We start from the raw sequence: 22,992 nt of genomic DNA, 5'->3' as shown, positions 1-22,992 counted from the left end.
ATCAAATAGAAAAGAAGTCACTCCTTTCAACTATGAGAACCTCTCATTCTCACACTTCCCTTCCCTCGGCATGAAGTCTACCAAAAATAATCTGGATAGATATTTCCTTATACTACTGCTTTTCCTTATTGTGAAAGAGTTTGTTTTTAAAGAACCATCAAGTATACTTTTTGATGCCTACAAAGTTTGTTTGCCTTTCTCTGGGGGTTCTACTGGCTTTTATTCCTGCAAATGATACCTGACTCCTGGAATAATAGACTTTTCATTAAAGGAAGAATTTCTGAGGACTTAGGTAGCCTGGAGTTTTAATGAAAAACTACTCAGTAGCGACTGGCATAAAAGGAAGAGTAAGGTCCTCCTGGGTTCAAATGCTATGTGACCTACCCCCTTGGAGCCTCTCCCCTCATCAGCAAAGGTGAAGACAATGTTATCTATCCTGCAGGCTTATTATAAAAAGTCAAAATAACGCTTGTGCAATGTCTTGCACAGTTTCTAGCACATAGGTCTGGTAAAAATGAAATTTCACTTCACTTAGTATGAATCTTACCTTTGGAAATTTCCTTCATCTCTGAAAAAGACATCATCCACTATTTCTATGACAAAGAAAATATTGTTATTATTCTTTGCTTGTTTGTATGTGTGTGTAGACAGAAATGTGTAGATCATTTGCCTTTTTTCTGCCGCTTTTACAAACTGGTCTGGGAAGAGAATTAATGGCCATTCAGTGTTTCCCATTGGAACACCTCTGACTAAAGAAGCAATTTCTAACAGCTTCTGTTGTGAGACCGAGAAGAGAGTAAAGATGGAAATATACTATTATTCTTAAGGGTTTCAAGGGCATGCTGGCTGTGGGAGACAATAGGAAAGGGCTTGAAATTCCCAAATGGACTTCCTGAGCCTTTGTTGTTGTATTGGTATTTTCTTCCGTCACCTACTACACACAGGGATCTAGACCTTTCTATGGTAATGGCATCAGCAGAGAAATACTCCAATGGAAAGGAAGGACACCAGACAAAAGCGCTTCTTAGCAGTTAAATAAGTTTGTGTCAGTCAAGGTGACCAAGCAGTGGGATCTGGCAAGTGAAACAGCAAATGCCCAGTCCGTGTCATTGCCTATGCCCCTTGGATACCCAGAAACAAGGGCCCTCTGCCTGACTGCCCTCCTGTGTCTGTGGGGCAGAACCTGGTCACCTGAGACTCTAGGGTGCCTGAGCCCAGGGTGTGGCAGGAGCTGCCCTCAGACTTTTGCTGAGAGTGCTTTGTGCTTTTCTCATCCTTGTTTTTCCTCTTCGTTTTTTTCTTTCCTTTTTCTTCTTTTCTGTCATTCTAATCTCAATTCCCCACTAAACTGTAAGATTCTTGAGGATAGAAAGGTCTTCTCTTTTATCCTCAGTATTTCCTCAATGCATGACTCATTTCATCCGTTGCTCAGAAAGCAGTTGCTGCGTGAAACCAAAGAGGCCATAGAAGAGAACAGCTCCTCCCTCCACAAGGCCATTTCTCAGGGCAAACTTGATTTTTCCAGAAAGCCTATGTAAGGTTGAATTTTTATGATTGTCCTTAACCTTTGTGTTGAGAGAGTGTTTTATTATGTCTCGTGACTTTCCTATTTAAAATAGGAAAATTAATGTTTTGACTTACTTTGTAAAGCAGTGGTCCCTCAGGAACCTGATTTCATGGAGAGATTATTTTTTACACATAATGTGGCAATTGTTTGCATGTAAATGAGTTTTTCTAAATTGTATTTGAACGTGTTTTCTCTCTGAAGTACAAAAGCATTCATCGTAACATCTCATTTCTCCCATTACTTTGCTTGGTAAATTCATTTTTCACGGACTGAACAATGCTTTGTTTCTCTTTTTTTAGTATATCATAATTATGAATTAGTGAGGTCCAAACTAATGAGATTTTTCTGTGTCTGTACATGTTATGTTTGCGAAGATTCTCAACACTGCATGGAATCCCTCTCTCAACTCCGCAGTTCTTCCACAGAATTGCTCAGTCAAAACCTTATAATTTCTGACTTTGTTTTCCCAGATTGGTCCCCAAGGGATTAATAATTCCTTGAATAAAAACAAAATGTTTTAAGAGGAAGAGAAAAGCAGGAGTAAAAAGAGAAGATAGTACACTTCCGGAGCCATAATTTCCAACTAAATGGTCTCACCCTCTCCTCCATCTCCTCATCTCCTAACTCTTGCCCTTGCCCCCCAAAGTGTCCTCTTGATGGTTGCAGTTACGTATAACAGCTCCAGTGACACTTGCCACACAGCAGTGGCAGAACAGAGCCCTCAGACATGAGTCATGGAGAGGTCTTCTTTTTCATCAATTTTAAGTCTGGAATTGTTCTCTCTCAGTTTGAATATGTCTCTAGGCATCATGTCCCTCATCACTACAGAAGAGTAGACAAGAGAGTTGTGGAGGGCGGGCAAGAGGAACTGAAAAGCAAAGTGCAGGGTAACAAGCTACAGTACAAATATATCTGCAAACAATGCTGCATTTTATTTAGGGTTGCATACATATATAGCAATAGGGAAGTTATTGCAAACCTAGGCAGCAACAGAACTTTGTGGTCTGATGTGATTAGCAGACCATTCTGTCAAGTAACTATTCCTGATAAAAAAACAATTGAGCAATTTTGTATTAGACCTTAATGTTGGCTAACCATTAGCCTTGTGACCTTTAATGAGACATTTAACTAGCAATAGCTACATCCTAATAACCCTTGACTGGTCTTTCTTCCTCCCTCCCTTCTCTCTCTCTCTTTCTTTTTTTCTCCCTTTTACCCTCCCTCTGTTCTTTCTTCTTTTCTTCCTCTTTTTTCCCCTGCTTTTAGAAATTTTTTAAATGGCCCAACCAAGAGGAAAATCTTTAAACTGGCTTTCTCACAAAGCTTTTCCTTTTGGAAAGTTCAAAACAAGTGTCCATGACACTTAGTTGTTCATAATCAATTCATCTGAGAAGTTGCTTGCTAACAGAATAATGGCAATATATTGTTGTAATCATATACAAATGTCTAGAAATAATAATTTAAAAATTCAGAATAGTTATTACCAATAGTGAGGAAGTAAGAAGAAGGATGTTGGAGGGACACATAAAGGGGACATTAATTGAATCTCTAGTGACTTAAACTCTGGAAGCAGATACAGCAAAATGTTAAGATTTGATAAAACTGGGCAGAGGCTATAAAGCTGTTTTTTCAGTTATTCTCTGTAGCTTTTCAAATGTAATATATATGATTGTGATTTGTCAAAAGTATTCCAGAAAAGCAGAAAATCATATTGAACTGTTAGAAGATAAACTGAGGTTTATTAAAAATTTTAAGAGTTAGTTTGAGCAAAAGTCAATTGGAATTGGTCAGCGCCAGGCCGGCAAGTGGTAAGGAGCGCTCTGCTGACAGAAGCTTGGGAGCTACTTCATTACAGAGAAGAGGCGGAAGCAAAGTAGGGAAATGAGTGATTGGCTGTATCTTAAAGCGTAGTCGGCTGTTTGTGATTGGTTGTCGTTAGGTTTCAATGTTGCAACCTTGAGGCGCTTCCAGGCTTAGATTTTGGTGTGCTTACGTAGGTGTAACGGCATTAGAGCCACCTCAGTCTAACAGCCTCCTTGTTTAATTAATTTAACACGTTCCACCAACCTTTCTACGCCGCCTCCTCGCTCCTTATCATCCTCTTTCACTTCCCTCTTTCACCTTACACCACAAATGTGCCTATAAAAGTTAGGACCTGAAAAACATTTGAAATTTTTCTCCAATTTTGATCAATAAGTAGTTGTTCAATTAATGGCATATGCATGTCTTTTCTTATGGAATGAATGACTTTCATAGGCCAGAAGATAAAGGAGAATCCTAGAGATCCAGCATCCTATTTAGTGGTTGACAAATACTTATAAAACGTCGTCTCTCTCTAAGTCACACCGAGGTGAGATATATGCGTGGGAGACAGTTCCTGTTGTCAAGGATTTTGCAATCTAGGAAGACACATAACACCGTTACCAGAAACTTTTGCAAATTTTATAGAGATTAAGAAGGGTTGCCAGTCTGAATTAGTCTTAAGACTAAACTATAGAACATTAAAAAAATCATTGATATAGATATTGTCACTTCCACCATGATGAATTTATTCTACAGGTAGAGTTGCACATGTGTGAAATGATTTATACATAAGCTTTGTTTGTTAGAGCAAAAAACTGGAAAAAACCTAAATATCCATCATTGTGGGTCTGGCTAAGTAAATTAGGGTATGTCCATGCAATGGAATACTATGCAATCAAGAGAATGCGACATCCTAGATACCATAAAATGAACAGAATTCTCCCCAGAAAACATTGTGAACTGAAATAAAGTAAGACAATCAAACAAACACAACAATAAACCAAAGTGCAAAATAAAATAAAGTATTCTATAATTTGTGTGAGGAAATAGATAATTTTATACATATATGTATGTATTTGCATAGAATATCTGTAATGATACAAAAAAGAACTAAAAATAGGATGAAGAAAATTGGGTAGTTGGGGAACAAGAATAGGAGAGACATTGTGTATCCTTTTATGCCTTTTATATTTTATACTGTGAACATATATTACATAATAAAATAAAATTACATAAAAATACAAAGATGTAACAAATAAATTGGAAATATAGGAGAAAGGAGCACTAGAAAAAAAGAATTGAAAGTAAAGACAGATTCTTTTCCTTCCTTTTTTTTTTCCTTTGCAATGTATTTTGAAAATTTCTAAAGTATTAGAAGACTAGCACTCCTGCATTTATAAAACCGGTGGATGGGGTAGAAGGTTTGGAGGGCATGAGAGAGCTGATCCATTCAGTGCAGAGTGTTCTGGCTGTGGTCATCGTGTGAGGACATCAAGGCTAAGCATCCCTTTATGTGGCGGAACTGACCCTTTAGAAACTACCTCTCCCAGCAGACTGTACTCCTCGAGGGCAGTGACTAGCTTTGTGGATCTTCAGATCCCTCTTGCTCACGGGGGATCTGGCTCACAGTGAGTGAGGTATGAATACATTTGGTCTGAATTGAATGACTGACTGATTAGGCTGGGGTCTGGGGGTGGGTACAGTGCTATGAGAAGGAACAAAGTTGCCATGTATTTGCTTTTCAAGGGGACAAGTCTGTTGCATTTGTCATTACTTTTATCTGGTGACAGCAACAAAGTATAAAATATTGATATTTTAAATAATAAAAGTCATGACCATTGCTAAGCAGAGTTCGGTGGAACCTGCTTTAAAACATAAACAAGAATCATTTGTAGGTAGCAGAGCCATTGTTTATATGCAAATTATTCTGCTTAAGTGGCTTTAAGTGCAAGAGAATAGCTCACTTTTTCAGTAGGCTGAACACCCTGATTATGCTTACCTTGTATATTTGTATAATCCTGTATATTTTTGATAATCCTTTTTTGTTAGTGCAATGATAACTTAAGCCAAGTCACCTTCTACGTTACTGCAGTATAGAATTTTGAATATCAAAATTTGTTAGGACTTATAGTATTTATTTCCCCTTTAGGGAAGCTATGAAGGAGAGTTTTAGTTTATGGTAGCATAACTAAATATAAATATTGCAGATTCCCATTTTCATAACTGACTATGAGGTATATATTCATAGACCTACATATTAATATATGTAAATGTCTCCAATCTGATTATTGCATGGTTTTAGCATTCTAGAATGTATAATTTCCAATTCCTGGAGGCGCGATCTTGCATAAAGCTCATATCTCACCATGTATTATTTTTCTTCCAATTGCACTAAATTCCTATAGTACTGAATTAAAATGTGGATATGAAAGTCTGCAAATAGGTGGGTTGGTCACAGGCTATGGAGAAAATCTCATTTTCTCTTTGAAACTTCCTATGGGACCTTCTCTTTTCCTGAAGTGTGTGTCTTTTGAAATTTTAAAATACAAAAGTTAGAAGGAGAAAGCTCAATGAAAATGAGTTATTAATATTTAACAAAGTGTAGATGACTATTTGTTTAAATGTGCATCTGGAAATGGCCGTTGGGAATGAGACAGTCACACATTTTAACACGAACGTGTTTTTGCTCTCACCAGCTTAATGTTAGTGCCGTTTTGAGTCCCGCTGGTTTCACATTAACCCTGTTTGTCCAGGGCCTGGAGATCCTCTTTTATTTCCCACAGGGAAGGGGTAAATGGCACTAACAAGAGCTGTAGAGAGTGCAGTTTAGCCTGTGCTTCTTGCTTGGGCACTCACGTTTTGCGATCTAGGATTCCTGAGATCCATTTTTGGTTCAAGATTCTTCTTATGATGTTGTATTTCTCAACCTTTAAAAATCCATGGTTCTTCCTGATCAACACAGTCATCTCACAATTTCTCATATCATTATTTAAAATTTCAAAACAAATGGAACGAATATTATGCCTAGAACCAAATTAAACTCGTAATATTGAGGATGCTTTTTTTAACCATACCTACAGCACTCTAGAAATTTTGATACCTTGGGGTGGTGAAGGAGGATGAAGAGGATGAAAAATCCCCTCCACTGAGAGTCTACCTTGGCAACACCAGCAGTTCCGCAGGAAAGACCAATGACAGCCTTGGCCCTCTTTATGGGGCGCAGTCAGGGTCCCGCTGCTCAGGGAACGGGGTTGGACTGATGCGGTAAGCTCAGGATTTGCCCTTTCTCTCGCTGACCAGGTGTCTTTGTTTTTGTTTTCTGTTCTTTCCATCTTCCCCTTCAGAGCATCGTGTGCACTGGGCGGCGCCAATGGCACCCAGACCCCTTCCTGGTCCACTGCATCCAGTCGTGTGAGGTAAGCTGCCTCCCCTTCCCCAAACCCAGACCAGAGTTCTCTTAACTCATAGGCACTTGAGTCCTTCTAGTTCAAGATCTCAACCCTCTCTCACTCCTACGCCCTTTGTTTAATCTCTTACATTTAGCTCCACAATCCCAAAATTACAAATATTAGACTTTCTGATTTTGTTTTTTTATTTTTTTTTAGGGAAGTCTCCAGGGTTCCATTTTAAATGACTTAATAAAAAATAAGTTAAAAGCAAGTCAGAATTATTTATGGTTTTGGGATTCTCTAACTGGGCCTCGCTTGAGCTTAGTTAGATCAGGGTTTTGCAGATGATGGCCCACAGACAGGTTTGTTTGGCCAGTATGGTGTCTAAAAACAATTTTGTTTTGGTTACCAATGTTTGAAAATTGGAATTTTCACATAAAAGTCACATGTGTATACATAACATTACACATACACACACATGCACACATATTCGAAATAAAAATAAATATAAAACTCGTTGTGCAAAGATTTTTCTCTTGAAAAACAAGAATTTCTGGCAACCATGGCAACAACTAGCTGGATCTGAGTAGCAGGGCAGCTGCTCTCCAGTTCAATATGGTCCTCACCTCTCCTTTTGGCTTCCTACCTAGTGGGCTTCCCGAATTTACATCAAGTGCCTGGATCACGCAGGCATCTATGTTTTCAACCTCTGAGGTAGACTTGTAGTTCATTATTGACTAACCCAAACTAGACCTTTACCACCTCAAGGAACCCTATTCACTTCTTCACACCAGAGATTCACCTACCAGTGGAGGACTTAGGGTGCTATGAATTCGTTAGCTAGAGTAACAAATTATTGCAAGGAAGAGTCAACAATGAAGCAGAGCCTTGGTGATGGAAGATGACCCAGGAATTCTGACATGGGAGAGGGGGATACTTCACACACACACACACACACACACACGCACACACACACACACAGTATAAGCCCTCTCACCCTGGGTATAGCCAGTGACAAATACAAATTCTCTAGTCTCAGTCACAACAGGTTTTGTCATGCACATCTCTTCCTGGAAGTAATTAAGCCACTTAGCAGCAATACTTGGGTAATTCTGGCTGCTCCTTGTGGGCTAGATAGAGCTAACTGCCATTGACTTCCAACACCCTCCCCCAACACACACCCAACCCACATGCATGTTAGTCCCTCAGTTCTTCTGTATCTCTGTTTCTCTTGATCTAATTCTGGGAAACTGGGATCTACATGAGGCCAAAGAGGGGGAAAGGGTGGGGTTTGAGACAAAAGGGAAAACTGGGTGGGGAAATGATACCAATAAAATAGCGTTGGGAGAGTGCATCAGAAAAAATGCTAGCATGGAATGTGCTTTGTTACATGTGGGCCAAGAAAACAGCTCATCTTCTGCCATCATTAGAAAAACAGATGGCAGTGGGGTGGGGAGGAGGGGAGTGACTCATCCACTGGACAGGGGGTAAGAAGAGGGAAGAGGAGGCCAGGGAAGGAGGGAGATAAACAGACAGAGGACTGGGGAGTTGGGAAGAGATCAAAGGGATTCTGAGAATTCCCTTCTGCTGCCTCTATGCAAGATCTGCAAGAGGGAGGGCAGATGATGGGGCTTGGAGCTGGCTTCGGTGTTTCCCAGAAGGTTACAACACAGAACTTTCCCCATTTGTCCTCCTCTCCTCGCTGCCCCCCAGCACATCCGCTGGATCCCTCATCCAGAGCTTCCTGGGCTTCTCTCAGTCTCTATATTGATGCGACAAGGAACAAAACTCCATTCCCTCTTCTGACTCCCCTGCCCAAGTGCCACCATGCACAGCTGAGCCTTGATCACCTGATGGCTGTTGATACCCCCACTCCAGTGGTTCTCAAAGTGTGGTCCCTGGACCAGCACAATTGGAACTCCCAGGAACCTGTTAGAAAGGCTCAGTCTCAGGCCCCATCACAGACCTACTGAATCAGAGACTCTGGGTGTGGGCCCCCACAATCTGTGCTTTAATAAGGCCTCCAGGGGATTCTGAAGACCACTAAAGTTTGAGAACCAGTGCCCTGGCCACTATGGGAGCAGGCAAGAAGGTTCCCAGCCTGTGGATCCCTAACATGGAGCTATCTTTGTCCAGGAAAAATTCTAGCTAATATTATTTACATTCTGATTGTTTCTTCAATATTTCCTGAGACTCGCTGGGTAGGACAAGATTTGAAAGGATGAGATTTTGCTCGAGCAGAGGCCAGGAGGAGAAAAAACCACTTAGAGGGGTGGAAGGAAGAAGCAAAGAAAAAGGAGAATCAATACCCACAGGAAAGGAAAGGGAATTGCACAGGAGAGGAGACGGAGAAACAGCTCTGAAGAAACAAGTAGCAAGAAATGCTGAGAGGGAGGGGGAGAATGAGAAAGAAAAGACAAGAGAGGCTGGAACTGGGATGTTCTAGGGCAGCTTGGCAGACACGTAATTCTTTACTGGAAAAAGTCAGCTAAATTTATTAGGGAGAACTGAAGAGTGTCAAAGACAGACGGGGGCATAACAGACACGGAGGCAAGGTAAACCAGAGGGCTAGGTAGGGGAGAGGAAGTTTTCAAAACTACAGCACAGAGATCTGAGCTCAAATTAGACACTTTGCTCCCCGGTATCTAAAAAGGGTTTTCTTTTTTACTTTCCAATACTGAATATTATTGTAAGATGTTCCCCTTAGACATTCAGCCCTATAGGAGTGGAGCACCTCATCCTTTATTTCTCTCAGTCAGCCCAAGGCTGTGCATTCATCCCTTCATAGCAAGCCCATGTCTCACTTCGTGTCACATCTACACCTTTTATTGTGTCATATCCCCTTTGCCACAGAGATCAAGGCTTCAAATCTCTACTCTTCTATGCCTCTCACGTTCTTTAAGAGACAGATCTAAGGTTTTCTCTAAAAAATCTTGTGTGTAGGGCCAGCCCTGTGGCCTGGTGATTAAGTTTGGCATACTCTGCTTCGGTGGCCCAGGTTCAGTTCCCAGGCATGCAACTACTCCACTCATCAGCCATGCTGTGGCAGCGACCCACATACAAAATAGAGGAAGATTGGCACAGATGTTAGCTCAGGGCAAATCTTCCTCAAAAAAAAAAAAATCTTGTGTAAATAATGCCATCTTCTGCTTGTCGCTTATGTTCCCATTGTCTCAGCAAGGACATGTGTGTACCGGGTATCTGCAGTCCAAGCTTGTTCCTACATTAAATTCTGTTTTTCTAGTTGTTTCTCGCACTTGACCTTCTTGACCTGAACACTTGTATTTTCTATTTCTTTTGTTAAGTTGCAAATGGAAAGGAATGGCAGCTTGGTTGGTGGAAAGGTTTTGGGGTCAAATGTAGATTCAAATCCTGAGTCAGCTAAGTGGTGCGAGCCTTAGTGTCTTAATCTGTATTGGTAAGTAGGGGCAACAAAGCTATTTGAAGGAGTTGTGATGAGGGATTAATGTGATAACGTACATAAAACATTTAAGTGTCATGCCATGCCTGGTCCATAATAGATGCTTATAGAGTGGTGGCATTTGTTGTGAACTATTAGTCACTTTATGAATGCCTACTGAATGAGTAAAGCAGAAAGCAAGGGGCAGAGCTGCTGATGTGGCCTCAACGTGATTAGGTGCAAACTCTGAGGATGGGAAAAGGGAAAGAACAAGAGAAGAAAGGGGTAACAGGCTGTTCCCATGGATACTCATTGAGAGCCCTAATTCACAAATCACTTGGAGACAGCTGCTCTATCCAGTCAGTCACCAGGTCAGTCAGTCACCAGATCATTGTATGAGTAGCTCTACTCATTCCTACTGTCATGCGCCTAGTCGGGGCCTCAGCGTTTCTCACCTGGGCTATTGCATTGATTTCCTAATTGTTCTCCCTACTCCCAGACCTGTGCCCATTAAGATTATAAACAAGCATACAAATAGTCTCTTAAAACTGTGTAGAAAACAAATACTTATTCTGCCAAATGCTTGTCCAATAAAGTATACTCTTTCCCAGCATAGAGAGAGAAGAAGAGAGAGAGAAGAAGAGAGAGAGGGTTATCTTCATTTTGTGGGGTAATAATTGAAGTGAGTGTTCCCTCCATTTATGAATGCTATGATACAGTCAGATCATATAAATGTTATCCTCTCTGTGTTTTTTTTTCTTCTTTCCTTCCTTCCTTTCTCTTTCGTAAAGTCATATTAATTCTTCCAAAGTCCACAGTCCTAGGTTCCACTTAAATTAAGAACATCTATGATGTAATCTGTGCAGAAATAGAAGTATAATGATGTACACCTGAAATTTATACAGTTATAAACCAATGTTAATGCAATAAACAAAAAATTAAAAAAAAAAGAACATCTTGTTCTCTAGGGAATGCAGCTAGGACTAAAGATCACACTTACAGCTTCATTTTGAATAGAAATGATTAATTTGCTTCGTGCAAGATGATTAAAATTGAGTACCCATTGACCTATATTTTGGCTCTGCTTTTTCTGTGAGCATATATTTCTTGCAAGTTCATCCTGTTCTTGCCAACAGCCTCCATTTTGGATTAGTTTCTGAGATTCTCTCTTCAGCCCTTTGCTGGTTCTTGTAGTTGTGCACTTTCTTTTTCAAAAGAGGAGCTCCAGAGAGGGACAGAGGCAGAATGATATCAGAAGAGTAGGTTTAAATTCTGACTCTACACTTGTTAGCTGTGTGTAGTATCTGTCTGGCTTTCTCTCAGAACTCCTGTGAGAATCAAGTGAAATAACTGATGTTAGGTATTGTATAAATTGCCAAATAATATAACATATTAGTAGAGATACTACCTAAGGAACGACATACATGACTTTGGGGGACAGGGTCTTATTGAAACAATATGTATTTATTATGAATCAAGAAACAGTTCCCTTATACCCAGTTTATATCTTTATGAGTATTTATTATATACTGTGGGTAGCCATGGCTAATGATGTTCTTGAGGCTTCCAATAAAACTGAGAAAGCCTTTCAAGGTTTGGGGGAGTTTCAAGTAAGTCTCCCTGGACGTTAGCTGCCATTTTTCCTATAAATTCTTATACATACCCTTGTAAATGCCTATCATCTCACTTACTGCAATATTTCTGATAAGATTTTCCGAGAGGTCCATCCTTCCAACAGTCGGCAAGTTCCAGAGTGGTAGGATGTGTGTTTTGTTCACTTTTGTGTCTCTTTGAAAAACACAGGCCTAGTTCTTCAGTGACATCTACTTCTACTCCCTAGAGACAAGGATAGAGAAATGAAGGTAGAACTTGAACTTTGAAAGTCTTAAATTGGAAAAGATTGGATCAGTCTTCTGAGAAGTAGCACAGTGGAAGTAAAGATATGGCAGGAGAAGCAGAGAAGAGAAGCCCTGGCGCGTGTGGACTCAGAAGGCCAGGCAGCAGATGCAGTGCGGGTGACGTGGGGGGCAGAAGGGGAGCTGTCTGGAGATGGGGGGCAGGCTTGATCCTCAGTTCCATCCTTATCACATGTCTCCTTGGGCAAGTCAGTTAACGTCTCGGAGTTTAAGTTTCCTCAGCTTTAAAATTAGATGGATAAAATTTATCTTTTAAACTTGTTGTCAGATAGCAGGTTGAGAAAACTATGGAGATACACCCATGGGGTTGTGGTTTGGGGCCTTCAGAGAGGCCACACTTCAGTAAAGTGTGGCTCATGCTAATTTTTCAGGAATAACAGCAAATCTGCCCTTATTTCTGGGGATTTTTGCCTTTTACATACATTTCAATCTCGGTATGACCATGGGTCCTTCTCTTAAAGAGCCCCTGTTCGGTTTTGTGGCCTAAGTTAGCCTTGACTTCTTATTCACTGGATGGGATTTGGAAATCTGTTGGCACTGTCCTTCCGTGGCATCAGTCCAAGACCAGTCCTGCTTTTGGTTTTACTGCTTCCATCCTGGCACTAGCTAGCAAGAGAAAAATCAGACTAAGATAGGATAGATATGAGAGTCAGAACGTGATAAAGGATGTGCAAATAGCCTTTGTATGAATGTTCGATAAACATTAGTTGAGTGTGTGATAAACATTAATTGAATTTCATTTATCAATAATACTGAGTGACGACTGTTAAAGCGAAAGTAATGCTTTTTCTTACTACTTCATAAGATAGTGACAAGCAATGCATATATATGTACATATACATTGAGAGAGTGAGAGACCAAGCTGATCTGATCTGAGGAAGATTTGGTAAAGGATTGCTTAATAAGACTTTTTGGAGCACCTCTCTAATCATTTTGATGTTCCTGAAGGAATGAGAAGCTTACAGAAGACTGGAAGAAAAGTCATGTAGTATATACCATTTTAATAGAAAAAGGGATTGAATAGTAAAGGCTACATGCCTGCAAGTTTGGTTTTTCTAATAGAAAGAGTTCTAGGACAAATTTCTCTAAGTCCTATATTTATAAAGGAACATGCTCTCCTTTACCGACATCATGTTCTGTGACAGAATAATTAGTCAGAGATAAAGGAGAAATCACTTCTTAAGTTTAGCAGATGTGTCATTCCAGTTCAGATGATATACTCCTGATTTAAGAAGGCAGCTAAGGAGTTGACCACATGGTGGAGGATTACTGTAGACTGTGCTGAACTGGGGAGACACATCCAGTGGAATCCTCAAGACTTATTCTGGCTATACCTTGTCTTGGCTCGTTTCACACGAGCAATGAACAATGGACTTGGCTGGTAGTTTTTTTAAAAATGTGCTTGAGAATTACCTAATGTGCTTATTACGAAATGCATATTCTTAGATTCTGCCTCTCCCTCCCAATTTTTACATATCAAGTCTGGTGTGAAGTCTTAAGAATTTGCTTTTTTAACAAATACGCCAGGTGCTTCTAATGCAGGTGGTCCTCAACTGCACTTTGAGAAGCACTGGGCAGGGATAAATTAATATACTCACAGATAATTGTATACAGCAGCACCCAGCTCACATCCTGGGAGAAAAGGATCCATCTTCCACGAGTTCTTGAATAAATGAAGAAATCACCTGAAATAGAATAAAGTTCAGGAAGGTCGAGGGTAGAGGTAAAAATATCTGGCAGACTGAAAACATCAGTAAAACTGAAATCCTTATAAGTGAGAAAAGACTGGATTGTTTTAAAATTATAGTTATTTTTTTTAAATTATGGTTCATCATGGGTAAACAGCAGCATGACCCCATTCTTAAAACAAGCTACACGCAAATAAGTGTAAGTGGGGCCAACAGAAAACCCGAGTATTTCATTGTCTTGTCATGATTCTCACCATTGATCTGATCCTGTTTTCTCGTAGGGTCTAGCTTCCATAGCCATTAGAAAATACAGAACATGTTGAAGGTAACAAAAATAACGTCAAAAGCTTGATAATAATAACTTTGGGGAAAAATCAAAAGAACTGGAATTTTTAAGCCTAAGAAGAGAAGGATAAAGATTAATGTGGTAAACATTTTCATGTAGTAAACAGTCACCATCCCCTGATAAGAACAGAAGAGAAAATAAAGAGCTTAAAAAACTGAATAAACTATTTAAAGTAAATCTGTGTGCGAGTATCCTCAAAGTGTTAGACTTGATAGAAGGTTATAAAGGGAAGTGTTTAAAAGGCATATTAGTCTTTGGAGCATTTTAAAAGGATATATTAAAAGGATATGTATTGTCCTCTCTGTCACGTGGTTAAACATTTTCTGCTGTCTCCAACCCAGAAGATAGTGGTGGTGTCTCCTTCCATGTAAACCTAGCACGCCATGGATTTAAATGTAAATATATTTGTGTTTTCTTAAAACAACCGGTAGAGATATTTTTATGTATCATTACCATCGAGTAGTACCTTGATAGGAATTTGTATAGGAGGGAATTGGGAGTGGAAAGACCAGGTGAGGAGGCCTAGGAGGGCAAACATAGCTTCAGCAGAGTGGCTGCATTTACTTAAATGTAGGTGGGCAGTTGTATTGTTTTTACACATTTAGTAGTTGATACCAACAACGCTTCCATCACTAATTCATTCCATCTGCCACACCATTCTTTGGATTCTTTCTTCTGTGTTGTCTTGGATCTCTGCCTCCCTTTTATTATTTATATTCCAGATGGTCGCCCTGTTAGCCGTGTCTGGGACTTGCGCTTCCTGATCACTCACGGGCACTGCCTGGGTTTACTGCTGTAACTCTCCATGATGCAGGGGCCAATATATAATTCTTGAGGTGGAAATAATGGCAGGAAAATCGAGTTTTTATTGTACTTTTTTTCTTGCTCAGAGTTTGAGCCAAGAAGGAGTAGAGAGGAGCTGAAGTCAGACGAAAAAGTCCCATTCTAGAGGATGTGCTTTATTCTGGGGTGCAGATCTGAATATGATCTGAATATGATCAGAGGTGAAGGGTGGGAGAAGGTCATACCTGAGGAGTAGTGGTAATTAGGGGCCTCTGCATGATATGGGGCCCTTTTGGAGGAAGGGCTTTGCTCCTTGATAGGATTTTGTTCCTCTTCTTTCTTAGGACAAGTTGTGTATATGTATATGTATATACACACACCTACATAAATTTTACAGTTCTTCATATCTGACCATATGAAGCTCCACTGCAGGGTAGCAAAACCTATCAACACAATCATAAATTAGATTAGATCTTTAAAATTAGATTAAATTAGATTTAGATCTTTATTCTAAAAGATAAAATGAAACATGAGAGTGTCTGGGAGACTCCAGTGCAGAAGTCCCACATTCCCTGTGTCAGCTACACTGGGCTCAGGCCCTCCTGCGGGAAAGCAGGAAGGGGCATTTTCTCCCAAGGTGAGAGATTTCAAGACCTAAGTGAGTCAGGCAGTTTTGTATTTCATCCATCGAGCTTTCTGAGATTCACAACCCCTAAATGAGAGCAGTGAGACCTGGGCCTGCAAAGAACCAGAATGGGCCAAGGCGACTGTGGTCCTGACCAGCCGCACCAGCTGACCTGGGAACTTGTGAGAAATGCAGGCTCTCAGGCCCCGCTCTGGACTGCTGGGTCAGAAACCCAGGCGGTTCTGATGCACTCTCAGGTTTGAGACCTGCTGGTCTAGAGTTTGAGGAAAATAGTCCAGTAGTGACAGTTGAGGGACTCAAACGCACCAATACTGATCTTTCAAAAAACACTCTCACTTGAGTATGTCTTGATAAATTCCTTATTAAAAAGAAAAATGAATCTTTTTTATTATATCTGTATACAGAAAACCATACGTTCTATTCCAACTTTATCATTTGTGCACTGTGTGATGGTGAAGTTGTTTAACTTCTCGTTTCCTTTTTATTTATATTTTGTCATTTAAATAATAGCCAGCAATTAAACTTCTCTTTGCTACATTTTAGCTGTTTACAGATCAGATGTGGTGATCATTCCTTCCTTGCTTCTCGGAGGACAGATCATATGGGCTTACTTTTCTTTTATATTCTTGCCAAGTTCTTTAGGATCTATGGGTGAAAAAGGATTTCAAAAAAGGGGTTAATTAGAGTGGGAATAATAATGACCCAGCAGCCAGTCATGGGGACAGCAATTTCACTTCTGGTGGGGATAGTGTAGGTCCTTACAAATCTAAATCTAAATATGTGTTAGAAGTGTTAAAATCCAGAGAAAAATTGAAAATTAGCTTAAGTTGGAGCTGTTTTGCAGGCTTGCTGGCTGCCAAATTTCAATCCTCTTGAGATTTGTTTGTGAATTTTGCCACCAGTTTTGTATGGTCTCTGCACCAGGCTGAAAATCTGGGCATGTCTTAGGCTTGTCCCAAGTCCCATTCAGTTCAGGCCTCTACTTTAGATCCTCCAGCTGGAATCTCTGAAAATCAGACTCCAAATGTTAATTAGGACTAGGTTTTCATTTTGAAAGCTAAAACCATTGTTTTTTTTTCCCCCGCTTTTTAAAAAAGTGAAACATTAAAAGCACAACCATGCAAATTTTAAAACCTCATGTAGATTAACAACATTCATGACAATTTGTGCTTGTCTAAAACTCCCGTGGAACCCTGCTGTGACGTTCTGGTGGGCTTCCTAACAGGCTGCATTTTGCTTCATTTGTCTTAGCCTCCTGGGTGGGCCACTTTCTCACTCTGTTAATTCTCTTTGGAACACGAGTTGTCCCTTTTCCTCCTTCCACCACACCCTTTTTCTGATTTACTCTTTTTTCTTATTTTTCTGTTCTTTTGATTTTTTATTTCTAGCCCAGGCTTGCAATTTAAATATTACTCGCCTGCAAAATTGACATCACAGAAACGCTACCTTCCAGATGCTTCCCAATGATTATACGAGGTTATAAGAATTAGCAGGGAGCAAACATAAACAGGTTATGTCTATAAATAACTCTACCCCTTGTCCTCTTTTCTTACGGCTTTGCTTCATTAAGATTCTGTGATTCTAAAATGTGTTTTAAATGTGGTCTGTGTGTGACTCAGATACATTAACTGCGACTGTTCCTAAATTCTACAGAGCATTGATTAGTTTGCCATTTACCATCGTGGTCATTGCATAACAGCATTATTAAATAGTCATATAGACAAGCTCTTTCAGAAAATTCATATAATTTGAGTCATTTCTAATTCATCCTACTAAAATAGATACTTCTTTGAGTGAAATTATTTTATTAAATACTTGTTTATTATAATGACTGAGCTCTAGCAAAGTATTCTCTTAAGTCTCTTACCCTTCATTTTTAGAAGTATGTAAAGTATATATGTATACCTGAGTACATATATGTATATGTGGGTGTGTATGTCTGTTCTTCTGGCAAACGCAACAGTGAAATGATGACAAAGAAAAGGGTGACGATCCCAAATTGATGACAGTTATTTGCACTTTGCAACAAACAGCATATGTAAGGGAAAGGATACACATTTCAACCCCTGATTAATAGGTTTAAATCTCAGCTCCACCCTTATTGGCTATATTTTTGGGTAATATTTTTTAAACTTAATTCTATAAAAGTAACATGTACCTAGTATAAAAAGCCAGTCAGCGCCCCTCGGTTCATCTAGAAGACCAGCAGGGCCTGCCCCTCTGCTGTCCAACCTCAGCCTCTCTTGGGAGGCTGCCCTTTTGTGTCTTTTTTGCTTTTTCTGTTTCACTTCTTTTATTTCTTCTGTAAATTACATCTATAAATATCTATATCGATATCTATACCGATATCTATACACACATGCACATATCTATTTGATATTTAGTGCTTCTACTGCTAATCTTGATTTTTTTCATTTTGGACATTATTTACTGACTTCCTAATATAGTAGAAGGTGGGGTTTAAGTATGGACACTATCGCTCACACACGCACACAGACACACACCTGTACTGCTGCTTTTAGAGGTGCCTGACACTTCTAATTCCTGAGCGTTTCTGGTGTTCCGTGGCATTTCAGGCATTTAGGTTTCTGTGTTATCAGATCTGCTATGTCAGCTACTACTCACCCGTCCATTTCCCATTTTCCTAACTGTAGAATTCTCTGTTGGCTGTCATTGTTTCTCTTGCTCTCTTTTCTCTTGTGATTTCAGACCTTTTTTTATTCCTTTACTGTTATTTTAGTGAGGCTTCTAGAGGGAGTGGATATGAAAACAAATTCAACTCACATGTTTTATCAGCACTAAGCCTGGGATGTAGTAGGTGCTCAATGATCATTATGCTCTTACTACTAACTACTTCCTTCAACAGAGTTTATGCCTAGATGGAAGAAAAAAGAGGCACCTGACAGAGACGATATTCCTTATTTTGGTTTTTTTCCCCCTCTGTTGTCTCTTCTAACTTCTTATTTCAACCTAGAGCCAAGCAGAAATCTTTTCAAGGTGGTTAACTCCTGAAAGTGTAAATTTTAGATAAAGAAGCGCTTATTCATGGAATATACATCTATTGTCCATGTATAGACAAGACTCTAGGGATATGAAGGGAAACAAGACAAGGCTCCCATCTCCTGGGAATCCCCACCTGACCTGGGGGAGGAGCATGTTCAAAGTGCTGTGGAGGCAAAGAAAGTGTGTTTGCTTATGGAGCAGGCAGCAGGTGTGTGTGGATGTACAGTTGGGGGAAGATTTCATAGCAAAGTGGCACTCTTGTGGGGCCTGAAGGATATAACAATTCCACTAGTTGGAGGTAAAGTGGAAAGGCCTGTGGCCAGAGAAGATGGTATGAGCACAAGGCACAGGGGTTTGAAACACATAGGCTGTTTGGAGAACCGCTAGAGGGTGGGACATGTGGAGACTACAGATAAGCCTAGAGAGGCTGGGGCTTGATTAGGAGGAGGCTTGAATGCTGTCCTGCTTGGGATATAGATTTTATTCTGGATGCATTGAGAATACTCACATGTTTTTTCACCAGAAAGCTACAAGATCAGATGCGGTACATTGTTGGAGGTGAAGCTCACGGAGAAGAGACAGGTGATAAGTAGGATGATTGGGAGACTGTGTCTGTATTTCAAGAGAGAGATGGTAAAGCCTAGACTTGGCCCTGGCAAGTAGGGATGGAAAGAAGTACTCATTTGAGAGCTTTTCTTTTGACATAAAATTGAATCTAGAATCCCCTCCAATGGGGGAGATGAAGTTCTGAATCTAACTCCCTGGTGCTTGGTTGGTTAGTGAATGCCATTAACCTCTATAAAGAAAAAGAAGCAGGCTGGTAGGAGAAGATAGTGGGCTTGGTTTTAGACTGAGTGAGCTTAGTGAAATTGGAAATAAAAGGTCTGGAGTTCAGCAACACAGTCTCAGTTGGTGACTTACGTTGAGAAATGGGAAAGTGTGGATGGTAATTGAAGGTAGGCTAGTGGATGAGATCATGCAAGGAATGTGAATGGGAAGAGGAGAGGAGAAAAGACCTAGGAGAAGGGAGGTAATATAAGGGAAGAACGGGAAGTAAAGCTAGTCAAGGAGGCAGAGAGAGAATGATAACAAAGGTAGAAAGGAATAAAGGAGAGACGTTTAGATCTTAGGAAAACCATGGAAGAGGAAAGGCGTAAGGGAAAAGAGATGGTGAATAGTGTTAAATGCTATAGAGTGGACCAACAAGTTGAGTATTGACAAGAGACAATTAGGTTATGATTTAAGCACTCACTGAAATCCCTGACACAGTGGTAACAGTGGAGTGGGAGAGTGAGAAATAGATAAGAATGGATGCCGCAAATAAAAAATATTGTTTCCAAAAGTTGGCCAGTACAAGGAGTGAGATGGGCAGTAACGTAAGTGGAAAACAGTGTCCATGGAAAGACTTTTGATATGGATGAGACTTCACTATATTTATAGTCTGTGAGTAATAATCTGGTTGAGAGTCTGGAGACCCAAGGTAAAGAGGGGATGGAAAGGATTACAAACACTGTTGGCTCTGAGTCAGGCGGGAAGGAAGAAACAATGACTAAAGACAAAGTTTGTGGAATAGTAGATGGAATTCAAGAATTCAAGGATTTCATATGCAACAGTTTCTCATTTCTCTGTGCGGACTGTCCCATCTCAGTTGATGGCAACTTTATCCTTCCAGTTGCTCAGGAGAAAATCCTTGGTGTCATCTTAATTCCTCTCTTTCTCTCATCCTCTACATCCAATTCATCAGGTAATCCTGCTAGCTCTACCTTTAAAACATATCCACAATCCAGCCACTTTTCACCCTCTCAACTGCTGCCACCCTTGTTTGAGTGGTCATCATCTGCTCCCTGGATTATTGCAACAGCCTCCTGACTGGTCCGCCTCCTGCCCCTGCCTCACACAGTCTGTTCTCACACAGCAGCCAAAGGGTCCTGGTAAAATGTAAGTTAACTCCAAGCACTCATCTGCCAGAGCCCGCCAAGGATTCCTCATCTCACTCAGAGTAAGAGCCAAAGTCCTTGCAATGGCTTATACAGCCCTCCAAATGTCCCCTCTCTGATCATTTCATTAAAGATTACAACTATTCTTTCTCCTTCATTCTCAGCCCATCCCCCAGCACAGCACAACTGATTCCCTTACGCTGCCCTATTTTTTTTATAGGACTGTTACTTTCTAATTCGCTAAATAATTACTTATTACATTTAGTGTCTAGTTTCCCCACTGGGATACCAGCTCCACAGGGCAGGACTTTTATTTATTTTATTCACTGTTTTATCTCAGGTCCTTAGTACAGTGGTTCAGTGACTGGCACATGGTAAGTGCTCAATAAATATTTTTGAGTGAATGGCTGAGGTGGGAAGTTAAGGGCAGCCACAGGTTGGGGAGAGGATTGGCAGCAGGCTAACGATCTTAAGGAGCAGCTTGATTACTGTGGGGAAAAGGAAAATTTTGCTAACTTGTGAAGAGTAAAAAGATTGCCAAGAGACCCTGAGTTTTATGATTCCTTGGAGAGTCTTTTCTACTGAATTCTTTTTTTGTTGAGTGAAGTTTACAGTTAGCCTGTAACTGGCCCTGTCCTGGAACGTTGGAGATGGGTAAAATTTGGATTCCCAGGGTCCCTTCAGGTCTTTGGTGGCTATTTGTGCGCTGGGGAGAGAAAGCTTGGTTCCACCTATTGCCTCTCTTCTCTTTGGTTGTGTGATCTCAGTCGAAGTCACTTGACTCCTGTGGGAAAATAATATCCCCCTTGGTTGACTTACAGTGTTCTTTTGGCTCTCAAATGAGATAATGTTTGTGAAAGCGTTTTAGACACTAAAATGCTACACACAGGTATGGGATCATACCTGTGGCAACACAGCAGGTGACACCTCCTTCATGCTGCCCACTGGAGGTCTTGACTGAGGGAGCCAAAGGTCTGCTCGGAGGTGCACAGAGAAAGCTGCAGCAAGAACCTCTGCTTATCTCCTTTCAGCTCAGTCTGATTCCTTTCAGGCCTACAATTTTGAGCTAGTTTTTGCATCTGTTTGGATCCACCTTTCCAAGGTTCTGAGCATCAGAACCTTGTTTAAGGGGCTGACAACAGCTCAGATCTGAGGTTTGCCGGCAGTTTCCCAGCTCCAGCCCAACAGCTTGGGGTAACCTTTCTTCAGAAGCTCCCCTTAAGAGGATGCTCACCGTCCGTAGAGGATACAAACTCTCCACCTTATTATTCCTCTATTTCATTGAATAGAGTAACAAGAATAAGAGGAAAAATGAGCCTTTGAATGCTTAACCAAACTAAAAAAAAAGGCAAAACAAAAAAACCCCCAAAACCATGCACCTATTTTGAAAACAGACTCATTACCTCTTCCTCATCTCAATACCCCAAGCCCAGAGCTCCTAAGTAAGCCCTCTTCTTCCGCAGTAGATTCTCCATAGCCTCTTCAGCCTTATACATTGTTTTCCTTCCTATTTAAGATCAGTAATGAGAACTTGGCAGGAGAAAGATTCTAATGGGTCAGGAGGCCCTTGTGGCTTTTCTCGGGCTTGTTTTCCACAGCCCATTCTAGCCTGCAACATACTTCACAAGAATAAGTTGGCTGCAGATCTAACCCACGGTGAGAGGCCGCCACTGAGGGCAGCATTTCAGACCAGGGAGACTGGAGCCACGAGCAGGCTTCCTGAAGCACAGATCCTGGGTGTTTCCTTACACACGCACATGCACACACACGTGCACACACAGCAGCGCACACCAGGGATCCTCATCGAGAACAGATGTTGCTGCCCACTGTGCCAGCCACGTGTCATGCATGGCATTTTCTTCTGTTAAGCTCCTGGCAACTGTGTTTTTCCTTTCTTCTCCCCTCCCTCTGCCTCCCACCCCCTCGTCTCACCCCCTACACCCACTGCATGCAAAAATTCTCCCCTGATTCATACTGGGCCAGCCTCATATTTTTGTTGTTGTTATTATTATTGCAAACATTAGATGTTTCCAAAGCTGAAAAAAAATAAAAAGAAAGGGAAAGAAAAAAGGAAAGAAACCACAACAACCCCCAAAGAAAACATTTTCTAACCCAGGAATGTACAATACTTCATGCATGGGAAGCATCTTCCCACCTTTCCAAGCTTAGCTACAGAATCTAGGGCTCCAAATTCCAGCACAGGAAAAAACAAACTCATCCAGCTTTTTTGTATGAGCCTCATACTATTTCTCAATCTAAAAGCTTGCTGCTCCCCCCAATGGCTAAGATTTGCAGAAGTGCCATAGCCTCCTTTCCCAACCTACACATGGTTACCAAACTGTGATCACTTCTTCAGGTCCATTGATTCATTTCTTCACTTAAAATAATATTTTCTGAGTGCCTACTATGTGTCAAGATTACAAATGTGAAAAAGGAGTTCCCAACACAGTGTATGCAATAGAGGTAAAAGATCAAATTGCTATCCAATGAGTAATCATACAAAGACACGAGCAA

At 40.6% G+C, this 22,992-nt stretch overlaps 1 protein-coding gene across 1 annotated transcript in view; it reads left to right on the top strand.

Moving 5' to 3' along the window:
• The window catches only part of PAPPA2 (pappalysin 2), a 266,866-nt gene that overhangs the window by 219,997 nt on the left and 23,877 nt on the right, over positions 1–22,992 (top strand). The window contains exon 20 of the mRNA XM_058540002.1: positions 6,715–6,786. Within this exon, the coding sequence (XP_058395985.1) occupies positions 6,715–6,786 (72 nt within the window). The remainder of the gene's footprint in view (positions 1–6,714; positions 6,787–22,992) is intronic.

Source organism: Diceros bicornis, chromosome 4, assembly GCF_020826845.1.
Source record: "Diceros bicornis minor isolate mBicDic1 chromosome 4, mDicBic1.mat.cur, whole genome shotgun sequence".
NCBI lineage: Eukaryota > Metazoa > Chordata > Mammalia > Perissodactyla > Rhinocerotidae > Diceros > Diceros bicornis.
Note: the sequence above shows the minus strand (reverse complement) of the source record. Positions and strands in the feature narration are given on the sequence as shown.